The sequence below is a fragment of the Phyllobates terribilis genome, unplaced genomic scaffold (genome assembly GCF_046119375.1).
Source record: "Phyllobates terribilis strain yellow unplaced genomic scaffold, ASM4611937v1 Scaffold_9__5_contigs__length_417890890, whole genome shotgun sequence".
NCBI classification, from domain to species: domain Eukaryota; kingdom Metazoa; phylum Chordata; class Amphibia; order Anura; family Dendrobatidae; genus Phyllobates; species Phyllobates terribilis.
The window spans coordinates 378,982,350-378,995,365 of NW_027362769.1; the positions used below are offsets into that span (position 1 = coordinate 378,982,350).

Here is a 13,016-nt window from a genome sequence, read left to right on the forward strand (position 1 = left end):
AGAGACTGAAATGCAGTACTCTCTGTGCCTAAATCATTTACAGAGAGGGACGGGATGCTGAATTAACTGTGCTTATATTATTTACAGGCAGAGACTGGAATGCAGTACTCTCTGTGCCTATGTCATTTACAGGGAGAGACTGGAATACAGTACTCTCTGTGCTTGCATCATTTACAGGGAGAGATGGGAGGCAGTACTCTCTGTGCCTATATCATTTACAGGGAGAGATGGGAGGCAGTACTCTCTGTGCCTATATCATTTACAGGGAGAGATGGGAGGCAGTACTCTCTGTGCCTATGTCATTTACAGGGAGAGACTGGAATACAGTACTCTCTGTGCTTGCATCATTTACAGGGAGAGATGGGAGGCAGTACTCTCTGTTCCTATATTATTTACAGGGAGAGACTGGAATACAGTACTCTCTGTGCTTGCATCATTTACAGGGAGAGATGGGAGGCAGTACTCTCTGTTCCTATATTATTTACAGGGAGAGACTGGAATACAGTACTCTCTCTGCCTATATCATTTACAGGGAGAGATGGGAGGCAGTACTCTCTGTTCCTATATCATTTACAGGGAGGGACTGGAATGCAGTACTCTCTGTGCCTATATCATTTACAGGGAGAGATGGGAGGCAGTACTCTCTGTTCCTATATCATTTACAGGGAGAGACTGGAATACAGTACTCTCTGTGCTTGCATCATTTACAGGGAGAGATGGGAGGCAGTACTCTCTGTGCCTATATCATTTACAGGGAGAGATGGGAGGCAGTACTCTCTGTGCCTATATCATTTACAGGGAGAGATGGGAGGCAGTACTCTCTGTGCCTATGTCATTTACAGGGAGAGACTGGAATACAGTACTCTCTGTGCTTGCATCATTTACAGGGAGAGATGGGAGGCAGTACTCTCTGTTCCTATATTATTTACAGGGAGAGACTGGAATACAGTACTCTCTGTGCCTATATCATTTACAGGGAGAGATGGGAGGCAGTACTCTCTGTTCCTATATCATTTACAGGGAGGGACTGGAATGCAGTACTCTCTGTGCCTATATCATTTACAGGGAGAGATGGGAGGCAGTACTCTCTGTGCCTATATCATTTACAGGGAGAGATGGGAGGCAGTACTCTCTGTGCCTATATCATTTACAGGGAGAGATGGGAGGCAGTACTCTCTGTTCCTATATCATTTACAGGGAGGGACTGGAATGCAGTACTCTCTGTGCCTATATCATTTACAGGGAGAGATGGGAGGCAGTACTCTCTGTTCCTATATCATTTACAGGGAGAGACTGGAATACAGTACTCTCTGTGCTTACATCATTTACAGGGAGAGATGGGAGGCAGTACTCTCTGTTCCTATATCATTTACAGGGAGAGATGGGAGGCAGTACTCTCTGTGCCTATATCATTTACAGGGAGAGACTGGAATACAGTACTCTCTGTGCTTGCATCATTTACAGGGAGAGATGGGAGGCAGTACTCTCTGTGCCTATATCATTTACAGGGAGAGATGGGAGGCAGTACTCTCTGTGCCTATATCATTTACAGGGAGAGATGGGAGGCAGTACTCTCTGTGCCTATGTCATTTACAGGGAGAGACTGGAATACAGTACTCTCTGTGCTTGCATCATTTACAGGGAGAGATGGGAGGCAGTACTCTCTGTTCCTATATTATTTACAGGGAGAGACTGGAATACAGTACTCTCTGTGCTTGCATCATTTACAGGGAGAGATGGGAGGCAGTACTCTCTGTTCCTATATTATTTACAGGGAGAGACTGGAATACAGTACTCTCTCTGCCTATATCATTTACAGGGAGAGATGGGAGGCAGTACTCTCTGTTCCTATATCATTTACAGGGAGGGACTGGAATGCAGTACTCTCTGTGCCTATATCATTTACAGGGAGAGATGGGAGGCAGTACTCTCTGTTCCTATATCATTTACAGGGAGAGACTGGAATACAGTACTCTCTGTGCTTGCATCATTTACAGGGAGAGATGGGAGGCAGTACTCTCTGTGCCTATATCATTTACAGGGAGAGATGGGAGGCAGTACTCTCTGTGCCTATATCATTTACAGGGAGAGATGGGAGGCAGTACTCTCTGTGCCTATGTCATTTACAGGGAGAGACTGGAATACAGTACTCTCTGTGCTTGCATCATTTACAGGGAGAGATGGGAGGCAGTACTCTCTGTTCCTATATTATTTACAGGGAGAGACTGGAATACAGTACTCTCTGTGCCTATATCATTTACAGGGAGAGATGGGAGGCAGTACTCTCTGTTCCTATATCATTTACAGGGAGGGACTGGAATGCAGTACTCTCTGTGCCTATATCATTTACAGGGAGAGATGGGAGGCAGTACTCTCTGTGCCTATATCATTTACAGGGAGAGATGGGAGGCAGTACTCTCTGTGCCTATATCATTTACAGGGAGAGATGGGAGGCAGTACTCTCTGTTCCTATATCATTTACAGGGAGGGACTGGAATGCAGTACTCTCTGTGCCTATATCATTTACAGGGAGAGATGGGAGGCAGTACTCTCTGTTCCTATATCATTTACAGGAAGAAACGGAGAGGCAATATTATCTGTACCTAAAACATATACAGGGGATATAAGAAAACAGCACTACCTGTATTTTTATCATTTACAGGAAGAAACGTGTATGCAGTTTTATCTGTAATTACCAGGGAGAGACAGGGAGGCAGTACTTTCTGTGCCTACATCATTTACAGAGAGCAACCGCATGGAATAACCATGTACATCTAATACATTTACAGAAAGAGACAAGGAGGCAGTACTATCTGTACCTACATAATGGGTGTAGATATACAACTACATTAACTAAACTTAATGAAATGCAATGTAAATATGATTACCATATACATAGCACATGGTCAAAAGTATGTGCACCCCCAAACATCACACCACGCTAGCTTACTGGATGTATGGTATTACGGTATATATATATATATATATATATATACTGTATGTTAGAGCCCCTCACAGGTTAATAAGCAGAGATTTGTAACCCTCTGATAAGCGAGTGTTGGACTTTTCGCTGACACCCTACACGCTTAATCCCGGCACCGGCAGGACTGTGTAAAACAGATTAGAGACGTTTCATCCATCAGCCTGAGATAAAACTACGCAAGTTGCAGACGCAGCAGAAGTGAGATCTGTGTTGTTCTTGTCAGACGTCAGCCGATTCCATCTCTTTATATGATCCCATCACTCATTCCTATATCTGTACGCCAGGGGGATGCCACAAGGTCAGACACCGACGAGGACAAAATCTCCACCAATTTTGATGAAGACTTGGAAAAGCTGAAGGATCTGCGGGCTACAGGTGATGGCTTTAATGTAGTCTCTGTGATTTTGGGATCGGGTGGACGGCTGTGCCAACAACGGGTTTAGTTTGGGATATGAAAAGGGTGTCTCAGGGGTGAAGTAACGATTATATTTGGAGACCTGTGAGCAAAAACGAAACAACCCAATCATCTTGGACTTGCACTGACCCCACGTGTAATTTCTACCATGTCTGTATGGCATATGAGGACCAGAAGGTCCTTTTAACCAGTCCTTGCCCTTGTGTCTTCTCCTCCCTAGAACTGAAGATGTATTCACTGGCGGTGACCCCTAATGGACACCTGGATTCTCGCTCTGCCATGCCCCCTCCCATCATCATGCGTACAGCTGCCACACCCATGCCCACGCCGAAGAGCTCCCCATGTATGGACTCCGTACACACATTCGTGGATTCGAGAAGAGGAAGCAATGTGTCTATGGATCCTTCAGTCTGCGATCAGAAGTCTCTGGTGGGTGTCCATTCTTAAGTGTAGGATTCTTACTCGATATAGTACAGTGGCATGTAAAAGTTTGGGCACCCCTGGTCAAAATCACTGTTATTGTGAACAGTTAAGCAAGTTGAAGATGAAATGATCTCTAAAAGGCATATTGTTAAAGATTACATATTTCAGTTGTATTTTAGGCAAATAAATATATATATATATTGTCTTTTTTTTCATTTTAAAAAATTACAATAAGGGAAATGGGCCTATGCAAAAGTTTGGGCACCCTTAGAGATTTGTGTGCTTTGATCATTTTGACCAAGGTTTCAGACCTTAATTAGCCTGTTAGGGTTATGGCTTGTTCACTACCATCGTTAGGAAATGCCAGGTGATGAAAATTTCCCAGCTTTGTAAAAACCAAGCCTCCCCTAACTTTATGCCAAAAAAACAGCAGCCATGGGTTCTTCTAAGCAGCTGCCTAGCACTCTGAAAATGAAAATGGTGGAGGCCCATAAAGCAGGGGAAGGCTATAAGAAGATAGCAAAGTGTTTTCAAGTTGCTCTTTCCTCAGTTTTAAATGTAATTAAGAAATGGCAGTTAACAGGAACAGTGAAGGTCAAGATAAGGTCCGGAAGACCAAGCAAAATTTCAGTGATAGCTGTTCGTACGATTGCTAGAGAGACAAATCAGAACCCCCGCTTGACCTCAAAAGACCTACAGAAAGATTTAGCAGACTCTAGCATTGTGGTTCATTGTTCTACTGTTCAGAGACACCTGCACAAATATGACCTTTATGGAAGAGTCATCACAAGAAAACCTCTCCTGCAGCCTCACCATAAAATTCAGCATCAGAAGTATGCAAAAGAACATCTAAACAAGCCTGATACATTTTGGAAACAAGTTCTGTCGACTGAAAAGGTTAAAATAGAAGTCTTTGGCCACAATGATCAAAGGTATGTGTGGAGAAAAAAGGCCACCAAATTTCATGAAAATAACATCTCGCCAACTATTAAGCATGGGGGTGGATCAGTCATGCTTTGGGGTTGTGTTGCAGCCGATGGTACAGGGGACATTTCACGGGTAGAGGGAACAATGGATTCAATGAAATTTCAACAAATTCTTGATGCAAACATAACACCATCTGTAAAAAAGCTGAAGTTGAAAAGAGGATGGCTTCTACAAATGGTTAATGATCCTAAACAAACATCAAAATCCACAATAGGCTACCTCAAAAGGTGCAAGCTGAAGGTTTTATAATGGCCCTCACAATCCCCTCTTCTGAACATCAATGAAAATCTGTGGCTAGACCTCAAAATAGCAGCGCATGCAAGATGACCAAGGAATCTCACAGAACTGGAAGAATTTTCCAAGGAAGAATGGATGAAAATCCCTCAAACAAGAATTGAAAGACTCTTGCCTTGCTACAAAAAGCTTTTACAAGCTGTGATACTTTGAAAAGGGGGAGCTACTAGGTACTAACCATGCAGGATGCCCAAACTTTTGCATTGGTCCATTTTCCTTTTTCGTCATTTTTAAAATGGAAAAGATTAAAAAATATATATTTTTTGCCTAAAATACAAAGGAAATCTGTTATCTTTAACTTCAGGCCTTTTAGAGATCATTTCATCTTCAACTTGCTTAACTGTTCACAATAACACTAACTTTGACCAGGGGTGCCCAAACTTTTACATGCCACTGTATATATATTGCTTCATTGTGGCAATCAGTGGTACTGTAACTTCCATCTTTGGGAAATTTTTGTAGATATTTTTGGCCAATTTAACAGTAAAATGATTAGGTTGTGTTCTCAGTTGTTAGATTATGGCAAACTCACTTTTTTATTTCTTACTTCCCCCCTAGGCCAGTGTCCGAAGCTCTCCATGTGCACCTTGGGGCACCTACAGCAACTGGGGGAGCCGACGGTCCAGCTGGAACAGTCTAGGTCGGGCACCAAGCATCAAGAAGAAGAGCCAAACTGGGGAAAGGGAGTCTCTCCTCTCTGGGGAAGGCAAGGGCAGCACTGATGAGGATTCTGATGACTGCAAGACCAGCTCGGTGGGCAGGATATCCCTCCATCGCCGAGCAGGATCTCTAGACACTCGGGGGTCTTTGGACATCCCAGAGCTTCTACAAGTTCCCACCTTACGACACTCGTTAAGCGTCAGCCCTTTGGCCATGGTGCCCGCAGACTACCAAGACTGCAATGGAAAAATGGTGCACGTGCCGAGTGACCTGTTTGTGAGAGTGGACAAGCACAAAGAAGATCCTGCGGACTACGAGGACGACCTCGAAGATGTGAGTCCATGCAACACGCGTTCTAGGTTAAGGCAGCACCTCTTATGGTCACCTGTAGTCCACTGATCACTCACAGCCCATCCTCTCATTCAGAGGAATGCAGACACATCTTAGCTCAGCGTCCTTAATTACTTCTTCGTTAACGGTTCGTCTGGGAAGAGGAAGATGTTGAGTAATATACATTCATTGTATTAATCCTTCCATCGTGTGCTTACCGCGGCAGTAACCCAGCAACTAATTAATACTCATTTCTGTTACAGGAAATACAGCCCAATTAAGTTTTATTTCTCGGTTACATCACATTCGGCTAATTAATCTCGATGTTATAATTATTCCGGCTCCATGTAGCCTTCTTTCTCATGAAGTCTCATACCCAGTCTCAAAATTAAAAGTTTCCGCTCAGCGTGGTATGCCATCTCAATGTGGAGAGTTTTGGATGAAAGACTTAGAACTTGTACCTCCCGGGCCTAATGCAAAATCTGTAACGGGGGCCATAAGCCTGAGGGTCTGGGTGACTACTGCTATCTCTGTACCCCATGTATCTACACCCTGCTTCTGCTAAACTTTAATTTTGTGCCTCTTGTCTTCTGTGGTTGCAGAGTTACTGTTTCCGTCTCCGCAAGACGCTAGAGCCTTACAAACCCAAATGGTGCAAGACGCATGAAGACTGGTCACTTTACATGTTTGCTCCTCAAAACCAGTAAGAGTCATCGAACGACTTTATAACTCAAGAGTCGACCCATTTTCTTAGCATAACTTTGTCTTAAGCCCCCCATACACAATGGATAGCTGTCGGATTAATAAGTGTTCAGCCAACAGCTATTTCTTCCAAGTCCCCCATACACAGGCGGGACAATGAGGGCCAATGTCAAACTCCTGCATCCTTGTCCAGACTTCTGGAGAACATAAGAATCGGCTGATGTAAATCAAACTTACTGAATCCTTCTCTGTCATTTGTCGAGTCAGAGTTCGGTGGCAGCCATACACATTAGGCTGTCCGTCGATACTAGTGATATCAGTGGGTTTGGTGGACTTTAAGATAATGTGTATGGGGATATTTACCATTATCTCCATCACATCTCTTCATCATGGTGGCCAAACCTTTTAGCCTTCAACATCAACCTTCATGACCATTGTAGGCATGTACCATTGTACCTACCCTGTTATCTATATCTTAATGTATAAAACACAGTCTCTTCTCCAATCACCAGTCACTCTTATCCATGACCATGGTCACCAGCACCTACTACTATGCATTACCATAAAAACCATTAAGTATCTCCAACCCAATGGCCAACACCTAAGTTTTCAAGTAGAATCTTTGCTATTTCCTCTCCACTCTCCCATCATCTGTGTCAATCTCAGTGCCATCTATCACTGCCAAGAGGGCCTACCTTACATAGTATGATGGCCTGTGTGGCATCTTGTGTGGGCCCAGAGCCACAGCTGGTCTTTCTTTTACCAAGGCAAAGGTACAGTTTGCTGCCCTTTTCCCTATATCTAAATACCTTGGTCAAGTCAAAATAAACTTGTTGGCTCCTCTTGAGGACCTGGTGGACCTTCTAGTTAAACCCCTGATAGTAACTTCCCCCAATGGTATAAGGTAATACAGGCCCACCACCGCTACAATATCTACCATATACCAAAACAATAACCAACCATACAGTGCCCTAATAGTATTACCACATGTAATTATCACCCTACAATGCTGAAATTGACCAAATAACACCAGTGCTTTACAGTGAAATGATGGTTACAAGTGACAGGTACCAGGACGACTGTTGTGCCCACTTTAGGAGGTGCAGTTGAGGCCTCCTGTGTACCCAGCAGCAGGTATCTCATGCCCCATATATGTGTTCTCTCTGTCCATAATGTACGATTGGTGATTTTACTGCGCACACAACACAATTGGCCACCATTAATGTATAACGCTTCACCTCATCTATCACCTTCAACACAGATATCATTTGTCCATGCCAGTGCCACCATCATCTTCACAGTTATATTCACATATAGTCTCTTTGGTCAGGTTCCGAATGATGTGCCAAAAGGTTATTGCACACAAGATGTTTGACCACGTGGTTCTCGTCTTCATCTTCTTGAACTGCATCACCATTGCCTTAGAGAGACCGGATATCGAACAACACAGCATGGTAATATGGCATTATAGTGCTTAGTGTCGTGATGGTCTTGACATGATGGAATAGGTCCAATGTCGGAGAAGCTCCTTATACTTTGTAGTAAATTTTTAACACCCACTTGAGGCAATGAGATGTTGATAAATCATAAATTCGGCTCGGAGTTATTAACTGTATATGATGAGTAATGGTAATGAGAAGAATCACTGGAAATTGAGAGGAGAATCTCGATAAATTGGTTTCATTATGCTCCTTCTCGTCCTGAGTGAAATAATGAAATGTTAGACGATCAGATCTTCTGCTCCATTTAACAGAATTAGATGGTGTAGGGAGCGGCATTTCTCATTTCATCATCTTCTTTTGTTTTATTTACAAAGGAAAGGATATTCCTCAGCGTTTCCAATTACATCTTCACGGCGATCTTCGTGGTGGAGATGACCATTAAGGTAACGTAGACTCTCATTTATTGGAGAGAAGGTTCTTCATTCTCTTAGTCATCTGACGATCTCTTCCCTCTCTCTAGGTGGTAGCCTTGGGTTTCTTTTCAGGAGAACACGCTTATCTTCAGAGTAGCTGGAACGTGCTTGATGGAGTCCTGGTGTTTGTGTCCATTATTGATATCATTGTGTCCTTAGCATCGGATGGAGCCAAGATCTTGGGGATCCTCAGGGTCTTAAGGCTTCTAAGGACACTACGACCATTGAGGTAGAGGTTTATAAACTAGCAGATGTAAATCATGTCATCTACTCAAGGCTAGAATTTAGGGGAGGGATGAGAAGCACATGCCCTGGGGACCTTCACTGTCTAGGAGCACTTCATTACCATCCTCACTGCCAAGGTTGGCTTTGTCTATATATCGATATCTTACATAGCATAAACTCTGCCTTCTTTTTAGACCCCAACATCTAGGATCGTTTGAGGGCTGTTTGGCAATCCTATCTAGCCAATAACAAGTAGAGACTCTTGAGCTCTTGTAGTCAAGAAAGTCACTGTTTTGGCTAGCCCATACCTACTATAGACTACCTTTACTACAGTATATTGGGAGTCATTTGGGTTGAGGTTTCCACTAAATTTTGATCCCCAGCCTTGATCCAACTCTGAATCTACTCAACATTTACGAATCTACTCCACATGGAAAGTGTCCTTTGTGACCAAAAGTTTTGAATTTTTTTTTTTAAAGTGTGATTACTTCTGTCTGGTTGTTGTGATGCCATTTTCCTGGTGATTTTAGTAAACCAAAAGCAAATGATTGTCAGCTATAAGGAAGAAAATTGTGTTTGACATTGTTTTATCCCTTTATGTGTTAGTTTTCAACATTTGCTGGGCCAAATGTTTTGCAGATTTTGTCATGGGTAGATGAATTTTGCCTAAAAATTTTTATTTGTTTATTTTTTGTGTGTTGAGGTCAACACATGGCAAAGAAAAAGCCAAATTTATCACCAGATGTCAGGAAGCTTATAATTCTGAGAGTGAAGTCAGGCAAAAGCCAAAAAGAGGTAACTATGTTCTCATAGTCAAGTGTCACGTATATTAAAGACAGAAAAAGAAGGTTATGGAACAGCTGACAAACCTAGAAGTGGACGACTATGGAAAACGTCCTCCAGAGTTGATCATTTTATTAAGAAAAAGTCAGTATCTGATGTCCATAAAAGTGCTGTACAGATTTCACACAAAATGAATGAAGAATATGGGGTCAAAGTGAGTCGCCAAACTGTGGTGCGACGGCTAAGAGCAGTAGGGTTGAATGCACGAGTTCCAGTCAAGAAGCCTTTCATCTCTTCAAAGAACCGGAAGGTTCGACTTGAGTTTGCCAAAGAACACAGCCAATGGAAAGAGATAGATTGGTCTAACATGTTGTGGTCAGATGAATCCAAGTTCCATCTGTTTGGTAGTGATGGCAGCACTATATACACGGAAAACGTAATGATGTAAGCACCTACAGCGAAACATGGTGGAGACAATGTCATGGTTTGGGGCTGCTTTTCTGCATCTGCCATTGGCCCTCTGCATAGAATTGATGGAAATATGAATGCTACCGTGTACAAGGATATACTGGAGAATGTAATGCTGCCACATGGTAAAACCAAAGTAGGCAGTGGATGGAAATTCCAGCAAGACAATGATCCTAAGCACACATCCAATTTAGTCAAACATTGGTTAGCAAAGAAAAATGTTTGCCTGTTGCAATGGCCAAGCCAATAACCTGATTTACACCCTATCGAGCACCTTTGGGATGAGTTAGGGTGATGAGTTGGGGCCCGTACCCATAGCAATAAAGATGAATTGTTTGCAGATTTGCAAATGGAGCAAGATCCCCCCAGATGTCTTGAGTCCCCTAGTGGCTTTAATGCCTCGTCGGTGCAGTGCAGCAATTAAAGCAAGAGGTTATGCTACAAAATACTAAGTTATGGCATTGTAAAAGCAATGAATTACTCTCTATGTTGTGATCAATAAATAGTAGATGCAAAACTTTTGGCAGTCAGTTTTCTTTAATTAAATGCCCGTACCTATATTCAAAAGCATTTTGGTTAAAATTAAGGTCTTGCATGATGACAGCTAAAGACACTTTCAATTCATCACAACAACCAGACAGAAGTAATCACACTTTTAAAAAAAAATGCAAAACTTTTGGTCACCACTGTAGGCTTAGTAATAAGGTTGAAAAGCTATTCTGATGGACCCTTAAAGATCTCCACGAGACACGTGACCTCTCTGCCTGCATCACTAAACAAAGCCCCAGAACCTTAAAACTCAGACGATATTATATCCTTTGTCCTAATCCTGAGAGTGTGGAAATGCTGCAGATTTCCCATGATATGCGCACAGACAATCCATAGAGGATTACACAATACCAGCCATGGAAATGCAGGGAAATTGACAGCAATGCGGTAGAAGAGAAAACTATTCTCAATTTTGACACCGATCTGCAGTAAAAAAAAAAAAAAATTCATTGGCAAAATTGCAGACTGCTTTACGGTGGATTCTTTTTACTCTAATTCCTGAAAATTGATATTAAGAGTAGAGCTGTATCTTCATTTACGATAGGATCCCATCAGAAAAAACATCACTCTGTGCTGACTTCTATTACCCCAAAGGATTCTGGCCCTTATGAAATGGCATGAAGGCCGGTGACCAGGTTATGGGGGGTTTCCATTCTATGACGGTCCCACTGGTTGACATTGATGATCTGCCCGGAGACATCTCGCCATTTTTCTGCATTCGTGCCTATCCACGCCCTAATCAGATGTTGCATAGTCTTTCTTGGCACAGTTTCTCCTCCTCTAATAAGATCTTTCAGCCCAACGCTGTATTTTGACATAAATGAATGTAATTTTATTGTCAAGGGCAGAATGTGCTTGCCAGCAAGAATCTCACGGTATTCCATTAATGTAATTTATAAGCAGGGATGGCAGTATTTTTCCAGGCTTTTCACATACACCAGCCGGAGTCAGACCTACCATTATTAGAAATATTTCTTCCAGGAAAAGATGAATTACATCTAATGGGGCCTTCCAAAGGTCAGGTGGCATATCATTGGCATAATCTCCAGCAGACCTACATGGTATTGAAGAGGGTTTCCGAGACTGTAAAAGTGGCAGGGTAGACTTGGGATAGGACACTGACCTCTTTATTTTTACCCAGGCACAGTGCCATACATTAGGATGTAGTTGTGGCTGGTTACATTCACCTGTCAGAGTCTCAACCAAATGTGCAACCAAAAATACACTACGCCCCTTCATTCAGCTGATTAACGATGGCCTCTACTGGTCAGTCAATCAAGGAAATCCCTTTAATAGATGGTCATAATTTTTGACATAGAGTTAGGAAGTTGCTACTTACGCACTATATTTAGGCCCCTTTAGGACCACGATTGGGATCCAAGATTAGCATGAATGCTGGGAAAAGCTTCTAGTATTCACACTGTGCATAGCCACCTAACGAAGATCAAAGAAGGCCCATTTGACCCCTTACGGGCCAGTATACTGAAAAAAAGAGGCATGGAATAAAGTAGTAGACTCAGTGGCATAACTTGAAGCTCATAGACCCCTAATGCAAAATGTCCCCACTTGGTCGCCAACTGTCATGGGTCATTAATAGAATTGGTCTTCTCATATGGGACCTTTTGGTCTCCCCTAGGCTCCAGGGCCTGGTTTCAACCACTATAGGTACAACAAGTGAATTAAAAAGCCTCACAGTGTAATAGTAGAAAAAATACACAGTGTAATAGTAGAAAAAATACTCCTATCCAGACATCCATGAATCCATGGAAAACCGCCGACCATCAGTATACATATCAAAAGTAATAAATTCTGGATTGCAATGGATATATTTCTTTTTAAACTTATGGAATAAAGCAATATTGATTTAATAGGTATACCCCTGTGTAAACCAACCGCACTATTCCATAGAACTGTATGAAGGAACCTTGCTATACATGTATACAGTGCAGCCCTAATGTTGGAGGTATACGTCAGAAACCTGTATGACTGTAGGGAAGAGTCAGCTCATCTCCATGGAAAGACAAGACTGGGTTTATAATTGCAGTTCTTCTGCATCGACTGATTTCGGCAGGTTAGGACTTGCCTTTTCCATCAGCCATCTGCGGTTTTATTACACGATGTGAGCACTGAGCTAGAATAAGCTGACAAAAAAAAAAAGAAAAAGTCTCTGGAATTGTTTGTTGACCTCTCAGCTCCCGAGAGAAAGACAGAAACTCAGGGACTCGTTAACAATGTTTGTTCACAAACAGATTCCTCGAGTCCACAGGGGCAGAGAGTTCAAG

At 42.5% G+C, this 13,016-nt stretch overlaps 1 protein-coding gene across 3 annotated transcripts in view; it reads left to right on the forward strand.

Moving 5' to 3' along the window:
• The window catches only part of CACNA1H (calcium voltage-gated channel subunit alpha1 H), a 606,200-nt gene that overhangs the window by 525,439 nt on the left and 67,745 nt on the right, over window positions 1-13,016 (forward strand). For all 3 annotated transcript variants that reach the window (XM_073648442.1, XM_073648440.1, XM_073648441.1), the window contains exons 15-21: window positions 3,268-3,358; window positions 3,619-3,827; window positions 5,661-6,095; window positions 6,695-6,795; window positions 8,125-8,248; window positions 8,611-8,679; window positions 8,757-8,938. In XM_073648442.1, coding sequence (XP_073504543.1) covers window positions 3,268-3,358; window positions 3,619-3,827; window positions 5,661-6,095; window positions 6,695-6,795; window positions 8,125-8,248; window positions 8,611-8,679; window positions 8,757-8,938 — 1,211 coding nt within the window. The remainder of the gene's footprint in view (window positions 1-3,267; window positions 3,359-3,618; window positions 3,828-5,660; window positions 6,096-6,694; window positions 6,796-8,124; window positions 8,249-8,610; window positions 8,680-8,756; window positions 8,939-13,016) is intronic.